Source organism: Balaenoptera borealis (assembly GCF_965194805.1).
Source record: "Balaenoptera borealis genome assembly, chromosome: 12".
NCBI lineage: Eukaryota > Metazoa > Chordata > Mammalia > Artiodactyla > Balaenopteridae > Balaenoptera > Balaenoptera borealis.
The window spans coordinates 69,625,272-69,651,849 of NC_138869.1; the positions used below are offsets into that span (position 1 = coordinate 69,625,272).

General features: G+C 54.0%; 1 protein-coding gene across 3 annotated transcripts in view; it reads right to left on the reverse strand.

Moving 5' to 3' along the window:
• ILRUN (inflammation and lipid regulator with UBA-like and NBR1-like domains) overlaps nucleotides 1–26,578 on the reverse strand; it is a 256,018-nt gene that overhangs the window by 114,021 nt on the left and 115,419 nt on the right. Inside the window, exon 4 of one of the 3 annotated variants that reach the window (XM_082345145.1) lies at nucleotides 8,163–8,436. The exons of 1 other annotated variant lie outside the window; for it this stretch is intronic. In XM_082345145.1, the coding sequence (XP_082201271.1) occupies nucleotides 8,386–8,436 (51 nt within the window). In that variant the 3' untranslated portion in view covers nucleotides 8,163–8,385. Of the gene's footprint in view, nucleotides 1–8,162; nucleotides 8,437–26,578 lie in introns of those variants that run through there. One more of the 3 variants, XM_082345143.1, reaches the window with a different exon arrangement.

A 26,578-nucleotide genomic window follows, 5' to 3' on the forward strand; every position in this document is an offset into this window, starting at 1 on the left:
ACAAATACGCTCCCTGCTTACCTCAGACCACAGGCGGGCTCCTGGTTAACCCTTGCAGGCCTCTGCCTCCTTGCTGGGGGACCCACACCCTGGCAGCCAGGAAACTCACTCACTCACTCATTCATTCATTCACTCACTTGTTCATTAGTTGATGCATAGCTACAGAGCTCATCTCATGTGCAAGGCACTGGGGCTCTATTGAGAGGGATCAGCCAAGGGTGGGGGACAGTTGAGCAAAGCAGCATTGGAAAAAACCCCAATGGCGGGCTGTGGGAGAACAATGAGGGTGGGTACCTGGCAAGGGAAATCAGTGAGGGCTTCCTGGAGGAGGTGTTATCTGGCTCCCCAGGTCAGGGATGGTGGGAGCTTTCAGAGAATCCTGGGGAAAGGGACCTCGCTTTCCCAGGCCCGGAGTGGTGGTCAGCCAGCAGCAGCTTGCTCTCCACAGTCCCTGTAGGGGGAGGTAAGGAGGTACCCAAGCCCAGGCACCCACTGCCCAGGCTCCTCCACCTCCACGAGTTCATGGAAGGCCATGTAGCTGAGCTCTCAGCTCCTTCCTCATCCTGCCAGGTGGGTTGAGGGCTGTCCCCGGAGGGCAGAGTCTGGCATTTCCTTCCTCTGGATCACCTTAGAAGGGCGCAGAGCATCTGCAACCCCCATGCTGTCAGATGGAGGCGTTTTAGTGTTATTTTCCAATTTCAGAAGTAATTGTGTGACTGCCTACAGTATGAGTATTCTAGGGCTTCAGGAAGATTCCAGGGTCTTCAGAACTAGCCCCCTCACCTTAACCGATGCCAAATTTCTCCAACATATGGTTGCACTTTTCACACTGGAGAGCCTATGCTTAGGTGTTATCAGAGTTATCAGAGTCGTTCCCCAGAGAAGGTTGAGGTGGGATGTTATCAGAGTCGTTCCCCAGAGAAGGTTGAGGTGGGATGTTATCAGAGTCGTTCCCCAGAGAAGGTTGAGGTGGGATGTTATCAGAGTCGTTCCCCAGAGAAGGTTGAGGTGGGATGGGATGGAGGTCAGGGAGGTAACACAAGGTCCTAAAGTGGCTACAGTCGACCATCCCAGCCCTCCAGGATCAAGCAAAAAGAAAGACCTCCTACATTCCCAGGCGGGACCTCCTCTTCACTCTCACAGAAGCTTGTGCTTATATCAGCACTCTGATGCAGTAATAGTAATGGCCACTGAGCACTTATTATATGCCAGGCACTGTTCATAGCTCATGAGATACTAAGGTATTAATCATATTAGTACTATAACATGGGTAAGTACAAGGAGTATCCAATAAATGCTTATTGAAGGGATGGGGTATCAGAGATAGTTACCCCCAATGTCCATTTTCCTCTTTTCCTCTGTAAACAAGCCTTACTTTTCACCTGGGAACTTGGCTACCTGGAATTAAAACTATCCCAGATTCCCTTGCAGCTAGATGTGTGACCAAGTAGAAGTGTCATGTGTCATTTTCTAGGAATCTTTCTTAAAAGTAAACTACCAAGAAAAAAAAAAAGTAAACTAGCATGTACCATTCACCTCCTTCTTCTTTATCCTTCCTCTGTCTTACTGCCTGGAATGCAGCTGTGAATGCTGGAATCTTGGCTGCCATTTTGGACCATGAAGACAAGATGGAGGAGCAGTGAGCTGGAAGAAGCTTAGGTCTCTGAGGACTGCATAAAACCTTCAAACTGCCTTTGGACTGCCTGCCTCAGGACTTTTATGAGAGAAATAGACCTTTGGCTTTTGTTAAGTGGGGTCTTTATTATTCAAAGCCCAGTCTGATTCTATTTGAGATAGACCAGAAGATGGGTAGATAGATGAAGATAGAATACTCTTGCAGCCAGAGAGGATATTTCACTGCTGGGTGGCATTTGGAAGGGGACTGGTTATACTACAGAAAACCCTGACTTTGGGAAGGCTGCCCCTTGAATGCTGGTACAGCTTTGCTCTGGGACCAAATGAGCACTTCATAGGTGTCCTCAGGAATGGGTGGGCCTGAATGAATGGACCAGACTAAGCTGTGCTAAGCATGGACTGTGATTCTACCAGCCCAGGCCTGGAGTAAGGAAACAAAGGGTGCCTCTGGAAGCTGGAAAGATCCAAGAGGTAGCAAGGAGAGGACTCTCCATCTGCTCAGCTGGGGCTCACATGGGCTAAGGTGCTAAGAGGCTGCTTGGGGTGGATGTCAGTGGTGGGCTCAAGGAAGGTTTTGTGCCCACCTGGGGCAACTCTGGTGGGCTCCAGGGGAAGGGAGGGCCAATTAGGGGACTCTGGGTGACACATACCCCTCAGCACCTTGATCCATCCAGCATGGTGTTGTGACACCAGCTCAGGATCTGACCCAAATACACATCCTAATTCTGTCACCTTCCAGCTTTGTGACTTTGGCTGGAACCTGCTGGACTCCCCTCTGCCCATCCCCTGGGAACCCTCAGAGCTGTGGTGAGGGGTGAGATAATGTTGTGAAAGTGCTCTGTGAACAAGCAAGTTCCAGGGCTTGCTGACCACCAACTACAGGCCACGTCATCTTACTCCCCACAGCAGCCCTTCCAGGTAACTATTACTGTACCCATTTTTCAGGTGAAGAAACTGAGGCCCAAATGTTTAAAATGTCTTGCCCAAGGTCATAGCTGGGAAGCAGATATAAGCTCACATCTGAAGTTTCCTCAATCACCTTGCGCCTGATAGGACCCTCTTACTACCCGCCTTGTCCCCTTGGGGTCAAGTCCCAGGTCTCTCGCACAGGTCATTGGGTCTACTAGACCTCCTGCCTCCTGCCCACAGCTCCTCAAGGCTGGTCCTCCTCTTCAATTCTCCTCTGGCCAAACCCTCAGGGGGTGAAATGTGGCCCCTCCTGTTCTCCCCCATCCAGACCCCACCCATCTGTTATGGGCAATACCTTCTCTACACTCACCTGCTGCAGACCTGGGGTCCAACACACCACCCACTCCATCCTGGAACTTTGCTCTGACCTACTGAGATAACATTCCCTCTGGTCACTGGGGTTTCTAAGCCTTGAGAGTGAATATTGGGAGCTGTCACCTCCGGGGGATGTGAGCTGCGACAGCCAGAGAAGGAGCCTGGCAGAGCCATCACTCCATGAATACCTGGATGAACCAGTGATGCTCTTTTTCTGTTGTTCCAATAGAGCTGAGTTTCTTCTACTTCGATTGAAAGCATCCTCATCCTTCGAGCCCCATCTCAAGAGCTTTCTCCTCCAGAAAGCTTTCCCATGTCCCCTCTAGTACTTGCAGACCTCACATGTCCCAATTCTTTGTGCTCTAATTGTTTCCCAGTGTTTCTTTTTTTTCTCCCCAAGATTCTACTCCTCGAGGGCAGGGACCCTCGAGCAGCCCGCAGGCTCAGACCCAACACAGATTATGATTTCTGGAGCAGCTAGCTCCAGAGCTTCCCTCCCTGCGTGCATCCTCTCTTGCACTAGTCCGTCAGAGAGTGAAGAGCGCTGGATGGGAGGCAGGGCCCAGGGCTTGGTTTGGCGCTGCCGTTTACTAGCCCTCTCTGGGCCTCCCTCACCTCCTCTGTGAAATGGAAATAATACTTGCCTGCTGATCCTGCCTTGGGGGATCCTGGTGGGGCCTTGTGATCGGTGAATGCCAAATGACAAAGGAATTGGATGTACTTTGGAAAGGGCAGTCTGTCTTTGTCTGTTGGTCAGTTGGTCAGTGAGATTGCTGCCTCCATCTCCTTGGATCCCCACCCTCCTAGGAGCTGTAGCCTGGGAGTGATGGCAAGGACAAGGCTGGGACGTGTGTCAGCCACAGAGAGACAGGGCTTCCAGTTGGTTCTTGCCCTCCCCCTGCCTGGTGGACACCAGGCCCTGCCCTGCCCCAGGCTCCAGCTATGAGAAGGGAACAGCCTGGGAAAGGGCTCCCTTGCTGAAGATCTGGGGCTGGTCACCCAGATGGGGCCGTGGGGGCAGGGTGGGCAGAAAGCCTGGTTTGTGGGACCCAGAGACCACCCAGCCCTTGCAGTCCAGAGGAAGCCCCTGAGACCAGAGGGGCTAGGGGACAGACTTGAAGGACACACAGTAGGGCGGGGATCTGAGTCCAGACCCCAACCATGCTTCTGGAGGGGGGGCATGCACTATCTCATCTCATCCTAGTAAGTCCAGCAACTGGCAGCTTCACTGACCTTTCTCATGGCAGATGAGGAACAGAGGCTCCAAAGTCAAGGCTGGAAAGTGGCAGAGGCAGGATTCGGGCTGGGTCTGTTGGAGTCTTCTTTCCAGGACACTGTGTTGCAGCTGGATGGTGGATGAGGAGACCAGGAATAGCCGACGGGCGGGGGGCTGTGTCCTCAGGCCCACATACCCATGCATTTCTATCACCTGGAGCACGCAGGGCCCCCTGGGCCATGACATGGTGCTCTGCGCAGGCCAACAAGCATTTACTGAGCACCTGCTCTGTGCCAGGCCCTGGACAGGCACTAGGGGCAGGGTGGCCGGGCACAATCTGTCCCGTAGGAGTTCATGGCCTGGTGGCCTCAGAGGGCACAGATGACCTCCAGCATCTCTCCCAAAGCTAGCCATCTGTGGGTTACTGGTTTCAGGAACACCTACTGTGTGCATGATCCTCTCCATTCTGGGAAAAACCGAAAGGTAGGCGATGCCAAAGGCTTTCCCAGCTCGGACCCTGGCTCCCCAGGCCCTGGGCTTCCTCACCAACGCCATCTCCTCCTCCTCCTCAGACACTCCCCCCAACGGTGGCTGAGTAGATGGGCCAGTCTTTCCTGTGTCCAAGGCCTGGTTGTACCCACCCTTCCAACCCTGACACACGCTCTTGCCTATAGCCTCATCCATCCACCCCATCACTGATTCACACCTGGGATGCCATCTAAGGAGACCTCACTCCACCCCAGGGCCCCGGCACAGCTCTCAGGGTCCCCAGACTTCCCTGTGAACTGAGTCATGCAGAGCTCCTGCCAGAGGTGGGCTCCAAGCCTGGGGAACACTGCAGGCCTATCTGGGGGTCAGAGAAGACACACACACACACACGCACACACACACACACGGAACATCCTCTCCTCCCCCTTAGGCCCTTGCGATGGTACAGCAGGGTGCTGTCCCAAGATACAACCTCAACCCTGGCCTGATCTCTGCCTTCTGAATCCATTCACTCCACACATATGTGCTGAAGGCCTATTGTGGGCCAGGCATGTTTCCCTGGGACACAGCAGTGAACTTTGGTTGGTTTACATTCTAGAGGAGAAAGACAGTCAACAGGAAAAGTAATAAATGAGTAAATTATATAGTACCCTAGACTCTGCTGAGTGCCATGAAAAACAGGGTGTCAGGGGTGCTGGGTGGGGCATGGAGAGCAGCATGAAATATGGTGGTCAGGGCAGAACTCCTTGAGAAGGTGGGATTTGAGTAAAAACAGGAAGCCCTGAGTTACCTGTAAGCAATCCAGGTAGGGGCAAATCTTGAGCAAAGGCCCTGAGGTGGGCTCATGCCTGGTGTGTTTGAGGAATGTCAGGAAGCCGGTGTGGCTGGCGCAGAGAGCGGGGAGTGGAGAGCGATGAGGCCAGGGAGGCAGCGTGGAGCCAGATGGCAGGGCCTGGAAGCCTTGGCCCCTCAATTTCCCAGGTCCTCCTGCCAAGCACCTCCCTTACCCGGGGCTCACTGTGAGCCCGGGGCCACGTCAGTTGCTCTACAGAGCGTAACTCATGTCAGTGTCCCGACAGCCCTTGGAGGTAGCACCCCTCTCATCAGTGTCCCTATTCAAACATCAGTGAGGAAACTGAGGCAGAGAAAGGGAGGCAGCTCGCCTGGCAAGCCGTGGAGCCAGGAGCCGAAGCCAAGCCTGGCCCTCGGCCATGGCAGCCCCCCCCAGCCTCGGTGCGTCAGTCGCCCCTCCCGACCCCGCTCCCGGGTGCCAGGTACACCCCCTGGCCCGGCCCATCGTGGGGGGCGGAGGTGGAGGGGCCGCGTCACTGCCCACGCCCGCGAGCTGGCTGCTGCCTTTCCCCCATTAGTGCGGGGCTGGCAGGCCTGACAAAACCGCAGGCCCAGATAAGAGCACAATTGAACCTGTTTTGCTCGCAGGCCGGCAGGGGGGCTGGGCCGCAGGGCGGTGGGAAGTGGGGGGAGGCCGCTGGCAGCGCCCCGGCCCTGCTATCAGCGGCCCTGCCCCATTAGCCCCTTTGAAATTTACCCACCTTATCAGGGCTGCATGCTTTCCGAGTGGGGGGCAGGCGGGCCTTCGTGTCCAGCCCAGGAGGCTGCCTTCGCCCTCTCACCCGCCCCAGGAGATGATGAGGGGGGCCGCAAGCTGGGAAGGGGCCCCTCTCACACACGGGCTCAGGCTGCCCGGTCACTGCCCGGTGGGCACCTCCCAGGCGGAGGGACACCCTGCCCAGGAGCCCCCTCCCACCCTGCCCTGACACTGCACCTCACGCCCAGACTGCAGCACCCACTCTCCAGCCCCCTCCTCGGCCGCCCAGGCCTGTTATATGGCCGACCCCCCAGTCACACCCTCAGCAAACGTTTATTTGCTGAGCACCTGCTGCCTGCCAGGCGCTGGGGCACAGCAGTGAAGGGACAGACCAATCTCACTCCCCCAGTCTCACTCCCCCATGGAGAGAGACAACAAATAAACACAAATAAGTAAGCTAAGAGGGTGTCCGAAGGTGATGACTGTACAGTGGGGCAAAAATGAAGCAGGGGTGTAGGATAGGAAGTGTCGGGCAATTTTAAGTGTGTGTGTGTGTGTGTGTGTGTGTGTAAGGGGGGGTGAGGGGTCAGGGAAAGCCTGCCTGAGAAGGTGATATTTGAATCAAGACTTGAAAGATTCTAACTCTCTTCCTCCATGGGGTTAGAATCGCAGACACAGAAGGGCTGAGCCAGGAGGATAGAGATCAACCAGTCCTCCAAGATCCCTTTATACTGAGGATCAGAGAGGGCAATGAAGTGCTCAAGGTCACACAGCACAATGGCAGCAGAGCCGAGCAGGAGTTAGAGATAGCCAGGATCTCTCTCCCCATGCTTGCTGCCCCCAGCCTGGGGCACTGCTGGGGCCCTGGGCAGGACAGTCTGGCCATTGTTGGACAGTCTGGGGGCTGTGCTGAGCCTGGGAGTGCAGCATTCACAGCCATTTGACTCTGCCTTTTGTAGACAAGGGGCCCACCAGGTCGTGTTTGAGGCTGAGGGTCGGGGTTCAGGCCCTGGTTGGAGGACTGCAGGGTGCGTGTGGATGGCACTGTGGGCTGGGGGGTCTGCCCTCAGTGCCCCCTGTCCATTGTCATGGTCCTCTGGCTCCCTTACCACCCTCTGTGTTCTCCATCTGCCTCTGGATGTCCAGGTCCACCAACAGCCTGACCTTGACAGCATGTTCTTCCAGTAGAAGCCCCTTTCTACCCCTCAACCCCCTCCCTCCTGACACACACCTGCTCTCCCGAAGGATGAATGGCCTGGAGGGAAGAAGGGGCAGCCATGGGCATGGTGGCCTGTGCAGTCATGGGGCCAGGATGGGCAGACCCTAGGGCCTGGCTCAGGCCAGATGGGCTCTAAGGAGACAGATGAGAAAACAGAGCTGAGGGGGCTCAAGCTAGTGGGCTGCTGGGTAGGCCATCCCCTCAGGGCCCTGGGGTGGTGGCGGAAGGTGTCCAGAGGCCCTTAGGGCACTGTTTCTATTGAGCTGGAGAAGCCCGAAGCATCTGGGCTGCTGGGGAAGAGCACTGAGTCTGGAAACGGAGTTCAAATCCCAGCTCTGCTGCAGTCCCACAGTGTGACCTTGGGCAAGTCACTTCCCCTCTCAGCCTCAGTTTCTCTTCTCAGTGAAAGAGGAACAAGGATTCCTTCTTCAAAGAGATGCTGTAAGGAGGAAATGAGAGAAAGTGCAAGTGCCTGGCATACAGCCAGGCCCTGTTGACCCTGGAAGGTTCTCCCTGTGGGAACCTCTGTCTCTGTCATCTAGATTGTGGCCAGGGTTAGGGAGCACTCAGCATGTGTCAAGCACTTTAGAGGCTTTTATTAGGACCAATGTTAATTGGATTAACCATAATCCTGGGTCTATGACCCACACTCACCAAGGGTCCATGCATGGCCTTTTCAAAAATTTTTTTTTAAAGGGATATCACTTTTTTATTTTTTATTTATTTTTTATTTTTGGCTGTGTTGGGATCTTCATTGCTGCATGCGGGCTTTCTGTAGTTGTGGCGAGTGGGGGCTACTCTTCGTTGTGGTGCACAGGCTTCTTATTGCAGTGGCTTCTCTTGTTGCGGAGCACGGGCTCTAGGCGCACGGGCTTCAGTAGTTGCAGCACGTGGGCTCAGCAGTTGCGGCACACGGGCCCTAGAGTACGCAGGCTTCAGTAGTTGTGGCGCTTGGGCTCAGTAGTTGTGGCTCGCAGGCTTTAGAGCGCAGGCTCAGTAGTTGTGGCACACGGGCTTAGTTGTTCCACGACATATGGGATCGTCCTGGACAAGGGATTGAAGCCGTGTCCCCTGTGGATTCTTAACCACTGTGCCACCAGTAAAGCCCTCAATTTTTAATCATACAATGAACACAGGGAACCCACTGCCAACCCAGAATCAAGGTTATTACCAGCAATGCTAGGTGAATTAATTCACTTATTTCTCACATTTAAAAAAAGATTTATTGGGCTTCCCTGGTGGCGCAGTGGTTGAGAATCTGCCTGCCAATGCAGGGGACACGGGTTCGAGCCCTGGTCTGGGAAGATCCCACATGCCGCAGAGCAACTGGGCCCGTGAGCCACAATTACTGAGCCTGTGCGTCTGGAGCCTGTGCTCTGCAACAAGAGAGGCCGCGATAATGAGAGGCCCGCGCACCGCGATGAAGAGTGGCCCCCGCTTGCCGCAACTAGAGAAAGCCCTCGCACAGAAACGAAGACCCAACACAGCCATAAATAAATAAATAAATAGATAAAACCCAAAAGTTTAAAGAAAAACAAACACCCCCAATTTAAAAAAAAAGAAAAAAAAAGATTTATTATTTATTTATTTTTGGCTGTGTTGGGTCTTAGTTGCAGCATGCAGGATCTTTGTTGAGGCATGCGGGATCTTTCATTGCAGCACGCGGGCTTCTCTCTAGTTGTGGCATGTGGGTTTTCTCTTCTCCAGTTGTGGCGCGCAGGATCCAGGGCATGTGGGCTCTGTAGTTGTGGCGCGCGGGCTCTCTAGTTGAGGTGTGCGAGCTCAGTAGTTGTGGCACGCAGGCTTAGTTGCCCCGCAGCACATGGGATCTTAGTTCCCCAACCAGGGATCGAACCTGCGTCCCCTGCATTGCAAGGCAGATTCTTTACCACTGGACCACCAGGGAAGTCCCTTATTTCTCACATTAATCCTCCTATACTTTGCCCCCAACTTGTCCCCATTTTACAGATGAGGAAATTGAGGCACAATTGAGGGTTCAGGGCATCCTCTCCACTGAATGATGCTGGAGATTCATTGGGTACATTCCTCCAGTTGACTCCTGTTCTGCTCCAGAGCCCTAGATGATGAGGTCCCCACACAAGCCCCACCCCACCCCTGCCATGTTCTGTAGCTCAGCTCAGGGGGTTACAGTCATGGGCTCAGCCCCCACCTCCCTGCAGGGTCCCAGCTCGGACGCCTGGAGACGCCGTGGGGAGTACCCTGGCTGGCCCCATGCTCCCTGCTGGCCTCCCCTGGCCTCATCTCCCCGCCACCCCCCACCAAGTGCTTCCTCCAGCCCAGCTTGGTGACATAAGAGCCTGGTGCTCCTAGTCAGTCTCTGATCCTCCTTCTAGGTGCTCAAGAATAAATGAAAGAAATGAATAAGTGAATGAAATGAATGAAGATGCTAAAAGGGGAAAAGGGATATGAAAAGAAAAAATACAGAGCATTTCTGAGGGCTGGCGGGGAGAGGCTGGGCGAGGGTGGGGTGGGACTTAGTGTTGAAAGATGTCCCTTTGCCAGCTGCTGCAGTCGGGGAGCCCCTGTGCCCTTTGGTTGTGTGGATCCAACCCTCAGATCCTACTGCCCGTGCCCTGACCCTGAGTCCTGCCCCTCCCCCATGGTGACTTTCCAGATACAGTGGCAGCCACAGGTTCCCAGAACCATCCTAAGCTGACACAACTAAAGCTGCTCCAGGGGCCAGGGCTGTGGGTGGCACACCCCTGCCGGGCAGCTGCACCACCAGGCAGGAAGTGCTTGGGGCTCTCACTTGCTGCCAGGAATGGCCAGCTCCTGACGTAGGGTTGGGAGGGTTTGGGGTCCAGGGCAGAGTCAGGGTTAAGCTAAGATTGGGAGGTCCTGGGACCTGACATCTCTCAACAGCATCCAGATGCAATGCCAGGAAATCAACTTTCTTCCCTATACATGTGGGCCTTGACCTGTGTGGGGAGCTGGTCACTATTGAGAATCTACTAAAAGCTGTAGATCTCCCACCTCAGAATACACACACAATTCCAGGGGCTCACAGACCCCCTGCAGCCCCTCCATGAACCCCAGATTAAGAGGCCCTGTCCTCCTAAGAAGAGAGTTGCCATATAATCCAGCAATCGTACTCCTGAGCATATATCCAGACAAAACTCTAATTTGAAAAGATACATGCACCCCAGTGTTCACTGGAAACAACCTAAGTGTCCATCAATAGATGAATGGATAAAGAAAATGTGGTGTGTATATATATATATATATATATATATATATATACATATATATACACATATATATGCAGTGGAATATTACTCAGCCATAAAAAGAGTGAGATAATGCCATTTGCAGCAACATGGATGGACCTAAGGATTATCATACTAAGTGAAGTGTGTCAGAAAGAGAAAGACAAATACCATACAATATCACTTATATGTGGAATCTAAAATATGGCACAAATGAATTTATTTACGAAACAGAAACAGACTCAGAAAACAAATTTATGATTACCAAAGGGGAGAGGGGGTGGGGGAGGGACAAATTAGGAGTTTGGGATTAGTAGATACAAACTACTATATATAAAATAGATAAACAACAAGGTCCCCTAGCACAGGGGACTACATTCAATACCCTGTGATAAACCAAAATGGAAAAGAATATGAAAAATAATGTATATATACGTATAACTGAATCACTTTGCTGTACACCAGAAACTAACACAACACTGTAAATCAACCACACTTCAATTAAAAAAAATTTTTTTTAAAAAGAGTCCCTGTCCTGGATTGTGGGTAATGTGTGGGCAATACTGTCCAATTCACCTCCAGCTCACAGCAAAACATCTGGCATGCAGTAGATGCTTAATATGTGATTATTTCCACAAACCAACAGATATGGACTTGGATGAGGGAAGGGGCAGCTGCAGCTGGGTCGTGCAGGGGCTCAGAGAGTCAGAGTCAGGGGAAGGGAACGGAGGGTGAGGCGGAGTGTCACTCGGCTGCTTTCAGCCCCCATGGCTCCCCACTGCCCTCAGAGCAAGTGCACAGGGTCTGTGGGGCCCGGTGTGGTCCTGGCCCCCATCGCCCACGCCACTTCAGCTCACAATCACAGCTGCCGCTTCAGGTCTAGGAAGCTCTCCCCAGACACCGACTTATTCTAACATCTACTGAGCATCTATTGCATGTCACACTGTTCTAGACACTAGTGACACAACAATGAACAAAACGGGTCCTGCCCTTGTGGGGCTGACAGTAGCTCTTGCTTCCAGACTTCTCCACATGCCCTTGTTCTTAATCTGCACAATCCAGCATGGGCATCATGTCCTCTGAGAAGCCTCTCTGATCCTGCCAGTATCAGGGCCCTGGGATCAGGGTACAAATCCCACCTTATCAAATAGTCCTTCTCCTAGTCTGTCTCCTGCCCTGGGCTGGGAGTCCATAGAGACAGAAGCTTTGTCTTACTTGCTGGGCATCTTTGGACTCTAGTGCAGTGCCTAGCAAATAGCTATGCATGGAATGAAGGTATGGATGGATGGATGGATAGATGGATGGAATTTGTTGGGGCTAGGGGTACCAACCAGGAAGTGGGAGGGAAATGGGGGATGGGGCTGAGGTAGGCCTGGGAATATCCCTGGGGAGTTCAGAGGGTGTGGGGAGGTTGCAGGGCCAGGTTCCCTCCTCCTGGTTCCCGTGTGAAGCCTGATTTCCTTGGACAACAATGGCCACAGGTGTGGGAAGAAGGAGGGTCACGGGAGGGGTGACAGAGAATAGGCTTTGTTTCCTGGTGTGGGGTTTCCAGTTGCTCTCACCTCACCATGAGGCTCTAGTCAGAGGCACCATTCCCTAAAGCGACTCAAGCCCAGCCAGGTGGAGAGGGCTGCAGGTGAGGCGTGCGATAAGACCACCTGCATCAGGCCCCTGGGGGTGAGGGACATTGAGCTCTTACCTCCCTGGGTTATGAGCTCTCTGTCACCAGGTCCAGCAGGGGCCGAGACATTGCCCCCCTGTGCTCAGACCCCAAGACAAGCTCAGAGAGAATCGGGGGTCTGCCTGAGGTCCCACAGCTGTCAGGGCTTGATTCCTGGCCTCTGCTGTCTTCATTCTTGGGCAAGGCCTGCCTGGCTCTGCCAAGCCAAGGAGGGGGCTTCTCTGGGGATTCTCCTTCCTGATGGAGGGGGCAAGCCAGCTCTGCCTCTGTGGGTCCCACCCTGGTCAGAGATGAGCAGGGGCCTGGTCCAGCTGCCCATCCCTGGGGCACCAGTGGGCAGTGGGAACAGGATAGAGGGTTGGTGGGAGGGGGGATGCATCACCTCCCCACTGTCTCAACCCTGTGACTGCCTCCCCGCCTCCTCACCACCAAGGCTGTCCTTCTTCTTTGGCTCCTTTGGCTCTCCTGGAGGAGGAGAAAGGAGAGGGGGAGGGATAGAGGCTGAGGAAGGGTCCTGCCCTCAGGTGTGTGGGACAAGGGTTCTGCGGAGTGTGCCGTCACTCCCCAGAACTACGGATCTCAAAGCTGGAAGGAAGGAGCCTCCAGCTGAACTAGTCTCATGATTCATTTTACAGGGATGAAGCAGAGGCCCAGAGAGGGAAGGGACTTGCTCAAGGTCACATAGCCTGATAACTGCTGAGCTTATGGAGTGTTTCCTCAGTACAAGAAACTCTTCCATGCACTTTACACAAATTAACTCAATCCTTCTAGCAACTCTATGAGGCAGGTGCACTATTATAATCCCTATTTCACAGATGGAGAAACTGAGGCACAGATGGGCACATGAGGCACAGAGAGGTTATGGAAGTTGCCCAAGGTCACACAGCTTGTGAGTGGCAAAGTTGACCTGCAAGCCCAGGCAGCCTGGCTTCAGGGTCTCATGCACAGCCCCATGCTTTGTTGCCTCTTGCTATAGTTACCAAGTAGGAGTCTCGGTCCCTCCTTGGCTTTGCCTGCTGTGGGGCTTCAATTCAGTCTCTCATGGTCTCTGTGCCTATAGCTAATAAATACAATAATATCACTTTTTGCATTTGTTGAACCCTTTCTATGGTATAGGCACTGTGAACAAATGCCTTTTCTACATAATGTCATTTAATTCTCATAATAACCCTATGGGGTAGGTATCATACTTCCATTTGCAGACGAGAAAACTGAGGCCCAGAGAGGTTGATTAACTTGCCCAGGGACACATATCTACTAAGAAACAGCCAGGATGCGAAGCCAGCCAAGCCCAGACTCTGATCACAGCTCCGTCTGGCCTGTACATGGGCTGGGATATTCAAGGGGTCACAGAGTCAGTAGGTCCCAAGAAGGTCATTCTGTCCAGCCCCTCCCTCCACCTTAGTGGACAGCTTGCCACGCATACCTTTCGCTGGGCTCAGCAGCTTGGTGGCCCCCAGAAGCTGCCCTACCCCCAAATGATGACCCTTGCCCCCTTTGGCCATCTGACGCTGCTCCTGCGTCATGCTGGGTAAGCCAGGATCCCCGCGCCCAGTCTGGGACGCAGTTGGCAGCAGCTGCAGGAAGCGGACCCACCCAGCATCTCGGGTATCACTCATAAACCTTCACCCTGCCGTCAGGGCTCAACCCCTCCCTCACATGCTCTCCCCCCACCGCCATGCTCATTCACCACTTCTTGTTCAGCCACAGTTGTGTGCCCAGCCGAGCGCCCTGCCCTCAGGTAGCTTACGGTCTGGCTGGTGAGCCAAGGCCAGCTGCCCGGTGTGAATAGGACAGGGCAGACAGGAAGGACTCCAGGGCAGGAGGAGGGGGCTGGGAGGGCATCATGGCAGAGGCGGCCGGGAGCCGGGCCTCGAGGGACCGGCTAGGACTTGGAGAGGCGTGAGGAGGGGAGGAATGTGCTGAGCTTTCTGAGGTGCCCTGTGCTCGGCTCTCTCGCGTGAGCAGATACATGAGTGGGCAGGGGGACAGACAACCTATGTGACCTCAGGCGAGTCACCCCACCTTCCTGGGCCTCTTAGGCTGAGGTAAGGATTAGTCTCGCTGACACATGTGGGGTGGGAAGTACTGTGTGTACGTGTGTATGTGGGGGTGGATCACCCACTGGGTCCTCATGACAATCCTGTGCAGGGTCCTATTCTAAACTGAGGTGACCTGCCCAGAGCTGGGCAGTAGCAGAGCTGTTTAGAGCAAGGGTGTGCCTAACCAGGCATCCTAGAGCATTTGAGGCGGGAGTGGGCGGGAAGCCTGGGGGCTGGAGGGGAGCAGAGGCTGGAGACCCTCTCTTTGTACCCCTCAAGGTGGGTAGGCCAAGGTCCTGGGCCAGGGGGCTCAAGACCTGGCTCTAGCCCCACCTCTGCCTGACTTGCTGTGCAACCTCCACACGTTCCTTTCTCTCTCTGGGCCTCAGCCTGGTCTTCTGAATGCCGAGAGGCTGGACTAGACAGTCAGTCACTAGGTCCCTGTGGGCCCTCCTAGTACCTGCCCACAAGTCCCCTCACTGTGGGAGGGACCCACCTGCCCCTTGCTGAGTTTACTCTCCATTGCTGTCCTCAACAGCACTCACATTGACCGGGCAGGCTCTTCACACATGCTGTCTCATTTCATCTCCACATACCCTTGAGAGGAAGCTCTTGTTTCCTGTTTACAGATGAAGAAACTGAGACCCAGAGGAAGCAAGTGGGCAGCCAAGACCCCACAGAGGGGAGGTGAGTAGGCGGAATCAGGAGCCCAGATCTCCACGCCCCTGTCTCTCCTCCCAGGGCGGGCAGTCACCTGGCCCAGCAAAGACCACCACTGGCTTGTCCTCCAGCCACCAGACCTGCGGAGGGAGGTTCCAGGACAGGTGTCTTCACTCGCCTGCCTGGTGGCCATGCACTGCCTGGGGCCATCTTTCTGTGGTTCAGCCTTTCTAGATGCAGGGGCTGGTGGCGTGCATCACGGCGAACCCTCTGGGACCAGGTGGACAAGAAGAGTAACGATGAGCCCAGGCACAGACCCTCACGGTTCCCAGCACTTTACACATTTTAACATTAGCGTTGTACACTGACCCTATGAGGTGGGCACTACGACTATCAACCCCATTTTACAGATAAGGAAACTGAGGCAGAGGAGAGGCCACATTACCTCCCAGTAACACAGCCAGCAAGCAGAGTGAGGACTGAACCCTGGCAGCTTGGCCCGAGAACCACTGTGCTCTATCCCTCCCAACACACATGAAACAAAAGAAAACAATAGCAGACAGGCAATCTGTAATTAAGAATTTCACTGTACAAGACAGACTCTCTGTGCCGGAGGGAAGCTGAGCAGGGAGGAGATCAAAGTTTCAGAGAAGAAAGCCTGAGTCTTGGTGACCAAGGTGCTGGGAGAGGTACATCAGGCTTGAGGCACAGGTCTCCCGGTACAGGTATTTGATCCATTCGAGATACTGGGGCCGAGCTCCGTAGGGCCAGGCACTTTACCCAGCCCACCTCCCTCCCCCGACACCAACCCTGCCCATCCCATTGCACAGATAGGAAAAATGAGGCCCGAGCTCTGTCCAGCAGGGCCCTCTGAGAAGGGTGGGGGTTCTCGAGCTGAAGGGAGGAGTTCCTGGGGGGCCAGGAGGAGGGGACATGGCCCCTACTTGCCTGGCCTGGGACCTTAGCTCTCCAAACTTCCAGTCCCTGCTCACCCAGGGAAGGATCACCCCTCCTTTGCCCCCCAACAGTAGGGGGTAGCAGATGAGAGGCCAGCAGGTTGCCCTTCATCTGAGGCCTCCCAAAGCATTCTTCAGCCTCTACAGCCAGCCCAGGAAAGGGGCCACTTCACAGATGGAGAAACTAGCTCAGAGAGATTCAGTGACTTGCCCAAGGTCACAGAGCAGATTGGAAGTGGGTCTCTCTTGAGAAGGGCGAGGAGGAGCAGGGAACAGAGAGGAGAGGAGAGAGGAAGGAGGGTTAGGAAGAGAAAGGGGACGGGGCAGTCTCAGGGGTCCTGAGGCCTGTTCTCACAGCTCCCTGCCCTGGCCTCAGTCTCCCAGGTTGGCTTCCCCTCCACCTTTTCAGAAAGGGCAGACCACAGCCCTGGCCCTGAGTGGCTGCCCCTCACCCCTGGCCCCAGGCATGAGGCATCCTGCTAGTGAGGGCTCCAGGGGGGTGGGGCCTCCTGGGAGGGGCCGGGAAGGGCTGTTTGTTCCTGGGAAGCCCAGGTTTGGGTATGGATTTATGGTACCATCTGGAAGATGTGGCACGGGCGGGCCTAGCTGGCACAGGGCCAGGGCGGGGAAGGGGGCACCAGGACACAGTGAAGAGCTGCCCCCCAGCTGTTACCTGGCCCCAAGAAGAGGGCAGGGGCCTCAGGTGGGCATGAGCCAAGTACAGTCTGACGAAGACCTTGTGGAGCAGGAACTAGCCCCATTTCAGGGGTGGCGACGCTGAGGCCCAGCAGATCAGTGAACTGACCCAAATGACACCTGGCCAGGTATAAGTGACATGGAGCCCATGTCCTACTCGTCTACCTGCCTCTCAGCACTGCCACAGGGGCGCTGGGCACCAAGGGCAGGCCTGGAACCAGAGGACCTGGCCCAGATGCCCTGAAACCTTGGGCAAGGGTCTCCACCTCCTTAGCGTTCCGTTTTCTTTACTGTTAAATGGGGATACAGTACATCTTCTGGGCCAATTGATGGGAGAAACAGGTAAGACAGTATTTGTGAATGCTGTCAGAAGCTGAGATAGTATTTGTGCACGAGGACAGTAGACCCAGGGAGGGATGTGGGGGTGCTTCTATCATGTGTGTTTGCAGTCAGTGACCCCACAGGGTAAAGTCCTACCCCGGCATCCAAGACCCTTGACCGCAGGATGCAGCTCTGGCCCTCTCCCCTTGGCCATTGCCCCTTTTCCTCCGGGGAGTCTGAGCAAGTCCATCTCCTCTCTGAGCCTCAGTGTTCTCATGTGTTAGGTGGTGGGGGGGGGATGGGGGCAGACAACATTCCCTGTAGGGGGTCCATGGAGGCTCCAGGGAGCCCCTGTGGGAGAAAAGGCATCATATACACATATGGTATTGTTACTCAATAACAGCATCACCCCTTAAGCAGTATCAGTCCTTAGCTCCTCACTGAGAAGTTCACTTGATCTTCCTAAGGGCCTCAGAAATGTTATGGTGAGAGAAAAGGTCTGGGACAGCAGGACTTGCAGGAAGGGACGACTTGGGGAACCAGCCGGTTCTCTTTCCTCCCCCAGCACCCTGAGGCCACTTTCTCTAAAGAGAAGGGTGCTCAGGGCACAGTGTCTCTGCCCCCAGTGGTGAAAGCCACTTCTCTCCCATGGCCAGTCGGGGTAGGGCTGGCTCGCCTCCAAGCTGAGTGGGCTGCCAGGAGGTCTGCCTGGCGTGTGAGGGTCTGGGGGAAAGGAGGCCCTGCCTCCTTCTTCAGGGCTCCGGGAGTCCATTCAACCACACACCTGGGACCCGGTCTGTGAGGGAGGACCACTCAGGGTGACCCACAGGAACCACAGTCTTGGACTTTCTGCATTTGCTAGGTGTCTGGATCCAGCAGCTTTTCTGAACAGCTTCAGCACTGATGCAGAACCCCCTACACACACTCCCCTGTGATTTTTTTGGTCTCTTCTCCAGGCTTGGGCCAGCGCCTGGGCTGAGAGCTCCAGCACCTGACACCTGCCCTGGGGCGTTCCATGTGGAGCTGTGTTCATCCCCTGTGCCTCAGAAGTCTACAGCCTTTGGAATCTGGGCCACTTTCCTGAGGGCTACATTCAACACACACTTATTAAGTGCTGGCTGTGTGCCTGGTGCTCCCTGACCACCTGGTTAATCTCTATCTACCACCTTTCCCTGATATCTTCTCGGTACTCAAGGCAGCCTGAACCGATTTTCTTTAGGTTTTGGTCTGTATGATGACTGTCTCTCCCCATCAGAATGTCAGCTCCTTGGAGGAAGGGACTGGCCTGGCTTGTCCACTGCTGTGTCTCCACCTCTGACCTCTGCTGAGCAGGGGAGTGGGGAGGCCCTGCCCCTCCCCCACGATGGACACCATAGGCTGGTATTCTGCGTTCTTACAATTAACTCCACCCTCCCCCTTTCACTTGAGCAACCCTGAGGGGTTTCTGTCACGGTAACCCCAGTAGGTTCAGAAAATGTGCTGTGTGCTCCTTACCAGGGAATAGATGACTGAGGGTGAGGGTAGAAGGCTTCGCAGGTAGAGGGAACAGTGTGAGTTTTTTTAAGATGGAAAAATACACAGTATATATAGGGAAGAGAGTGCTAGTTGCCTCCCCAATATCCATTCTCTTCTTTCTTACTAATGGAATCCCAATTATCTTGGATGAAGTCATGCCAGCATTCCCTGGAGACAGAAGGAAGTTAACCAAGTTCTGGCCAGTGGGATATAAATTAAGTTGTTGGGTAGGGATTCCAGGACAGTTCCTTTAAAAGGGGACTGATTCAGTCTTTCCTCCTTTCTGCCTGGAACTGGGATGTGATAGCTGGAGCTGTAGGGGCTACATTGTGACAACAAGGAGGCCTTGAGGATGGAAGTCAGCCCAGTAATTACCTTCGGACTTTACATCTAAGGAGAGGAAAATAAACCTCTATCTTGCTTAAACCACTGTCTTTCAGGACTATGTTACTTACAGCTGATTGCAATTCCCAAATGACTCAACAGGGCCTGTTAATATCTCTTTCTTTGTCTAGATAGTCTTGGGTAACCATTTCCCTTAAGGAGGCTTTTGAGAAGCTAAGGGGTTGAAGGGAAGGGGAACAGGGCCTAGATGTGAAGCCAACCCTGGGAGGAGGTCAGGGGGTCCCCAGGAGAGAGGTCCTTCAGAGATAAGCCAGGCCTGGAGTGTGCAGTGAAGGTGGAGTCTGAAGGGACCCTAGACTCATCCACTGTTCCCCTCAACAGTAAATATGCAGATAAACATATGACACCCAAGGCACCTACAAATCCCCAGTAACGCCATCCCATTCTCCCAAATACACATAGTCAATATTTGAAAATGCTCTAATATCCAGGAACTATGCCAGGGCCTCCCCTACTGCCACCCCCGGCCACTGCATCTAGAGGAGTCAGGGCCCTGGACTGAGTCTATGGCCAGCCCTGGAGTGAGGGTGGCCAGGCCAGAGGCACTGCTGTGGAACTCTGCCAGGCCCCGTGACCATAACTTGGGTGACCACAGATGCTCCTCCACTGGTTAGGGCAGGTCCTTGAGGACAAGAGTGCTCAGGTGGACAGGAAAGCTCATTATCTTCCTCTCTTCCCAGAGAGGAAGGGTGAATCCACCAAAGTCACACAGCACGAGTTGGGGAGGGGAGCAGATGCCAGAGTCTGCAATTCACATAACCCATAATTGGCATCCAAACACAATGGGTGCTGTCTTTGTGCTGTTTTGGCCATTCTCTTTGCCTGGAATGCTCTTCCAGATATCCACAACGATCACTCCCTCAGCTGCTTTACATCCTTCTTCAAACATCACCTTCTCAGTGGGGACTGCCCTGACCTATTTAAAGTTGAACTCCCCCTTCTCTGCCCTATCCTCTTGTGTTTCTCCCTTTTCGTTACCCAAAATACCATATATTTCACTGTATGTCAGCTCCATGATGCAGGGATATTTTGTGTCTGTTTCACTGCTGCATCCTCAGCACCTAGGACAGGGCTGGGCACAAGGTAGGTAAGTGCTCACTGTGTATCTATTAACAGAATGAATGAATGAATGAATGTCAAGCTTTGCCAAGAGTGCTTCTGCTGATGGAGGGCACGAAGAAAATGTCTTGAATGGCTTCTTCTAGTGCAGAAGTGTCCTCAAATGCGTCCCCTGCCCCATGGATACACTGTGCCCCAGGGCAGGAGCTGCAGCCCTTGAGCTCACCGAGTTCACGGATCCTTCTATCCTTCGTGAGCCAAGTCATGCCCTTTTAAGGGCAGATCGAAAACAAAGCTTACATTGTCTCTGCTGCTTTCCACATGGAAAAAACAAGACAGGCCCTTCCACCCCTTTTGTGATCATGTCCCTCTATTAGTGGAGGGTGTGCACGTGGATAAGAACGGCTATCTAAGTGGTGTGGTAGTCTAGAGTCAGAGAGCCTGCAGCCTGGCCACTGTTTAGTATGTTACCATGGGTCTGAGCCTCAGTTTTCTCATCTCTTAAATGGGAATAACAATGGCGCTTGCCTTAACAGGGCATTGGCTCCTCTTGTGTGGGCTGTTGATGGACAAGGCCTGCTGGGGCAGTGGACATGTTCTAGATCTTGACCTGGATGATGGTTATGCATCATGTGCTTAAGAAAGAGTTCATTGGACTTCCCTGGTGGTGCAGTGGTTAAGAACCTGCCTGCCAATGCAGGGGACACGGGTTCGAGCCCTGGTCCGGGAAGATCCCACATGCCACGGAGCAACGAAGCCCATGCGCCACCAGTACTGAGCCTGCGCTCTAGAGCCCGTGAGCCACAACTACTGAGCCTGCATGCCACAACTACTGAAGCCCGTGTGCCTAGAGCCCATGCTCTGCAACAAGAGAAGCCACTGCAATGAGAAGCCCGCACACTGCAACGAAGAGCAGCCCCTGCTCGACGCAACTAAAGAAAGCCCACGTGCAGCAACGAAGACCCAACGCAGCCAAAAATAAATAAATAAACAAAAAATACATAAATAAATTTATTTAAAAAAAAGAGTTCATCAAGCGAACCTGCAAGTTTTGTGTTCTTAACTGTGTGTAAAGTATACATTAATAACAAAGAAAAAATAGTACTTACTTCAGAAAGTTGTTGTGAGGACGGAATAGAATTTCAAATATGCCTGATTTACAGGGAAAACTAGTAAAAAAAATACCCACTATTATTGAGTATGAACGTGGGAAATGGGTGTGAACTTTTGTGTGGGCACATGCTGGTGTGAGATTACGTGACTCCCAGGGTGTGCTGGTGCGTCTGTGTATGAACTAGGGTCATGAGTGGGCACCTGTGTAGTATGTGGATGCACGTGTGTTTTGTGAACATGTTCCTGCGTGTAAGTGGTGCACAGTACTGCACATGTATGTTGGATCACATGCACATGTGTGCATGCATATGCAGCTATGGAGACGCCTCTGTTTCTCTTAAGCCGTGTGTTCTTCTACACGGAACAGAGCCTGAATGCTGAGCCAAGGGCACTGGGACTCAGCTGTGCTCCTCACACCAGGTAAGGTGGGGGCTGGCTGGCACAGGGCCTGATGTCCCACACCCACCCCATCCAGAGGGAGGCAGGAGATGGAAGGCCTGCCTAACAGCTCCCACCGCCCATTCCCTTCCCACAGCTGTAACTTCTCAAAGATGCAAATTCCACTTCACTCCATGCAAACGAGTCCCCAGAGCCAAGCTGCCTCCCCTGGGGCCCAACCACCACCACTATGATTGGACCCCACTGGACCCCTGCAAGCCTGGCTGCCTGGCTTGGGGATCAGAGCCAGCTGGAGTTGTTTCTTGTTTCCCAACCACTGATTCTTTCTCTTCTCTGGGGGACCTTGGCTCTCCCTGCTGGCTCCGGCATCCTGGAGAGAGCCTGGGCTGGGTGCGGCCGACACTGGCTGTGGGACTCTGGGGAAGGCAGTGCCCTTTCTGGCTGGGCTCTAAGGCCCTTTCTGGTCTCATGTTTGGGGATTCACTGAATGGTCACTGTCCCCAACCCAAGGCGCTGGAGGGAGGCCTGGCTTTGTCAGACCCTCCTGCATGGGCCCCACTCACAGGACGCTCAGCCTACCCAGTTCCCCACCGGTGCTCACTTTTCCCATCTCCTAGGTCCTATCTCCCGCACAGGGACGTGCGTTTTCATCAGCCCTGGATGACCCACATCGAGGGGCTTGGCAGGGGCTCCACACACACACAGATAGCCTTCCTGACCCATCTTGGTAACAACTGCCCCAAACCCACCAGCTCTCTGTGGGACCCCCAGCCCCAAGCCTACACCCTCTTGGCTCCTGGTTAAAGTGTGCTCAACTACCAGGAAGCCAGGATGTGGGGGAAGAAAGAGGTAAGTGAAGACAATAGCATGAAGGCAAGAGCTGGAGGTGCTCAGAGGATCCGGGTGCCGTTGACGCCAGTAAATGCCGTGAGGATGGGATGCAAATGCCACCTTGGTGCCCACCTGTGGTCTGGCCTGCGTCCCTGGCTCTGGTACTGATACGGGTCCCTGCAGGCACCTGGAAGCAAATGTGTCAGCCACAGTGCTCTGCCCTCGGAAGTGGTAAACCACAGCGGCCAAACCAGTTCCCAGGAATAGGTTTCTGGGCTGTCATTGTCAACCTCCAGCACACCTGTGACTCACCGACCCCTCTCCAGGAGGCCCTGCACTGTCTGGGGTCTGGTCTGGGCGGTGTCCACCTCCAGAAGTCAGGCCAGTCCAGTACAAGGCAGTCTCTCCAACACACTTGTTCATTTCTTCACTCAACAAATGCGTATCGAGAGCCTACTGCACGCAGTCACTGAGGACCGCCTCCTCCCCCTAGAGCCTCTTCTTAGAGGAAACTAGACTCTCTTCCAGAATGGTCCTTTCCTGCACCCCAACTCCCACCCCAGACCAAGAAATACCCTCAGGGCAAGGATTTGCTGGAAATAAGGGCTGTGGTCCAGGGAGAGACTCCTGAGCAGGCTATGGATTTCTTGGACTCTGCCTCCCAAATGCCCAGTGCCCCAGTTCCCTCTCCTCGGGAGCGCAGACTTCCCACATCTGGAGGGTCACAAAAATATAACAATGGTCACCACATACTGGACACTTACCTGTGCCGGGTATATGATGCTAAACTTTTAGGAAGGGTTTTAATTCTCATGACCATCTCCGGAAAAAGGAACTGTCCTCATTTACAGATTGGGACACTGAGGTTCTGAAGGTTGACATAAATTGAACAGCCACACAGCAAACAGCAGGGCCTAGATTCAAACCCAAGCTCGCCTACCTGGAGCGGAGAGCAGAGGCAACACTCGCCCTGGAGCCGTGGGGATTTGGAAAACATACTGGCAGGGGAGCCGGCCAGGGCAGTGTCCATCCTTTCCAGACAAGGCCTGGGCCACATGGGGCCCTCTGCTGGCCACGGGCCCACCTGCACCAGCTCTGAGGTGGCCACACTCCCAGCATCCCTAAGGGACTACTCCTGCCCTCCACACTTCCCCCTTCCCACCTACAACGCAGCTCAGGGCAGCCATACCCTGAGAAGACATCCCTCACAGCTTGGCCACAGTCGCCCCTTGGCCCTTGCTGTCCCACTGCCCTCTATGTGTGGGGGCCTTGGTTGCTCAGAGGCCTCAAGCAATGACAGCCCAGCCTGTCAGGGATCTGGGGTGTCTTGGTTGCTGACCAGGGCTGGGGGATTGATGCAGGTAAGCATGGGCCACAGGGCCTTGCTCCTTGGGCCCCCAACCAGATACAGCACCCCCTCTTCCCTCAGACTTCTCCCTTTCCCACAGCCCAGCAGGAGGAACTCCCTAGAAATTGGCTCCAGGGGCCTGGACTGTCCTTGGGAGGACAGGACCACAGGAATTAAGCTACAAGCTACCGGGGCTCCAGCCTCACTCCTCCAGGCACCCCCCACCTGGTTCCCAGGTGGGGGCCATCCCTGGGTGCACCTAGTCCCTTGTCTACTATATAACCATCTGTAGGAGTGCCCTGCAGTGAGAGAGCTGGGACACAAGGGTACAGGGACAGGACGGGGATTGGACAGGAGAGAGGTGCACTGCAGCCATGAGAATGCTGAGTCTGAGGCGGGGGTCTTCTTGGTCACAGATCATCGCAGAGGGAGCTGGGGCAACCAGCAGAATTTGAGGGAGCGTGTGACACGTGGGGTCAAGCCCGCTGTCCCTCCTTCGATGATCTCATCTTGTTCTGAGGCTTTAAATTCCATCTGATCTCTAATGACTCCCACACCGTGTCTCCTGCCCCAACCTCCCCACTGAACTGCAGACTGTGTATCCTACCAGCCATCTCTCCATCCTTCAGGTCTCAGCTTGCTCAGAGAAGCCCCCCATACACCCCCGGACTAAGTCAAGGTTGCTTACTGCATATTCCCAGCCTGCACTTCCATTTCCATGGGAGTCCTGACACTTCAGAGTTACTTGTTCACAAACTGAACACCAGGCCAGCCTGCTCTCAACTTTGGATGGTTGTGAGGATTAAATAAAGTCATTCATATAAACAGTTTAATAGGAGTTGGTCAGCCAATATTACCATAATTATAGTGGACACTCAGACATTTGTTGTTTGTGATGGAAAAGCAGCACACTAGAAATAATATTTAAGCCAGAAATCACAGCCTTGGATAAACCCTGGGAAATGCTGGGGAACCATAGCCCAGTTGGAACATTACTGTTCTAAATGACTTCAGCTCCCTCAAATTCTAGTGGGCCTGGCCAACACAGCCCTGGCTAGATACGGCTCAGTCTCATAGACCGGGTGGCTGTGGGGGCAGTGAACCCCTTCAGACCACCCCCTACTATCCTCAGGCAAAGTGTGGTCTGAGGACCAGCAGTGCCCACTCACTTGGGAGTTTGTTAGAAATGCAGAATCTTGCCCTTTTTCCCAGGATCTACTAAATCAGAATTTGCATTTTAACACATTCAAGTTTGAGAAGCACTGCCCCAGACCACAGACAGCATCTTAGAACAAAGGGCTAAAAAGGATACTTAAAAAAAAACTGTGAGTTCCACCCAAGTCCTGGTTTCTAAACCAGTGCATCTCCATTTTATAGAGGAGCCATCTGAGACCCATCGGGCAGTCATGCTAGCCTGTCAGAATCCATTCTCTGGACACCCTGACTCCCAAACTCACACACCCTCTCATGTCTCAAGCAGCCTCACCTGCTCCATTCCCATTTTTGAAATAAAGGGCTGCCACGAGTGCCCTTGGTGCCTGTTCTCTTGGCCGCCAGACAGGGCTGGACACCAGGTGGCGTCTGGGAAAGTGGCCAGGTCACAGCAAGCAGGTGAGGGAGAGGCCTTCCCAAGAACAGGGTGGGAGGCACCCAGTACAACCTGAGCTGGGGCAGGGAGGTGGCCGAGAGGACCTGTTTGCTCTGCCTGGAGGGCTGGGCCCAGACCACTGCAACTGTCTCCCCACCCCCACCCCCGCCCCCAGACAGAAGCTCAGCTGAGAGCCCCCTCCCTGTCACCTAGCCCCCGTGGGAATGGCTCAGGCCAGAAGCTACCATCAAATCTGCTCCTTTCTCCCAGGGCCTGGTGACTTCTTGGCAGGTAACAGCCCCAAAGACAAACACATTCTGCCAAGCAAATAACTGTCCAACAGTGGGGGCCCTGGGGAAGGCCTGGGAGTGGGTCTGAGCTGCCAGAAGACCCAGGTGACAGGGTGGGGGCCCCGCTTCTGCAGAAAACAAATAGCCGTGGACATCTGGAAGGACGCAGGATGCAGATGCACTGTAACAGCACTGGGGGCAGAAGCGAGGGTGCTCAGCCCAGGGGTCTCTGGGCCAGTCTCCCAGGCTCCCTTGCACTGGGCTCTGTGTCAGGCTACATAGAGACCCTGGGGCCTTGAGGCAGAGACCAGTTTTTCTGCGGTGCTTCCGTCTGTCTTGTGCAATCTGTGGCCACAGGTTCCCTCACTGAGCTGCCTGCAGAGAGACGGCCGGAGAATCCTCTCCCCCCAATTCCCACACCTTAGACCCCCTGGCTCAGTGCCAGGGCCACCATCATTTAGAACACACAGCTCTGCCAGTCAGGGTGAAGACCCAATTTGGGAGTCTGCAATTACGTGAAAACAATACCAGCATCTGGGAACTGATGCCATGGGTCCAAGCCTGTAAGACAAGCAACTCCCTTCCCCCTGTGATCTCACTTTCCCTTCAACACAGAAAGGGTGATGATGTGACTGAGGACACAGTTGAGTTCTGAGTTCTTACAGACATGAAGGGATGAATACAGTGAACCCACAATTTGCTGATGTATTTGTCAATTAAGTTTCTTTCATGCTATGGACCACTGCGTAACCCACCTCCCCATCTCCGGAGGCCAAGGTCATAGGCCTGTCTCACATAACTATGTGGGGGTAGGATCCAAGTTAGCTTGTCAACTGCCTGGAGTATGGTCCCTATTTGGCTCTCGGGCTCCCAGACCAATCTGCAAAAAGGTACCTAATCCGTAGTCCAGCAGAACCACTAAAGAAAGATGCATTTCCTCTTCTAAATCTAGTCCCAGCTGGGTCTGAGGACTCCCCAACTCGGCCTTGTCTGTTTCCCCAGTAGGAAGATGCCCATGGTGCTCTGCATTCTTCCTGTGCAATTCCTGCATTCAC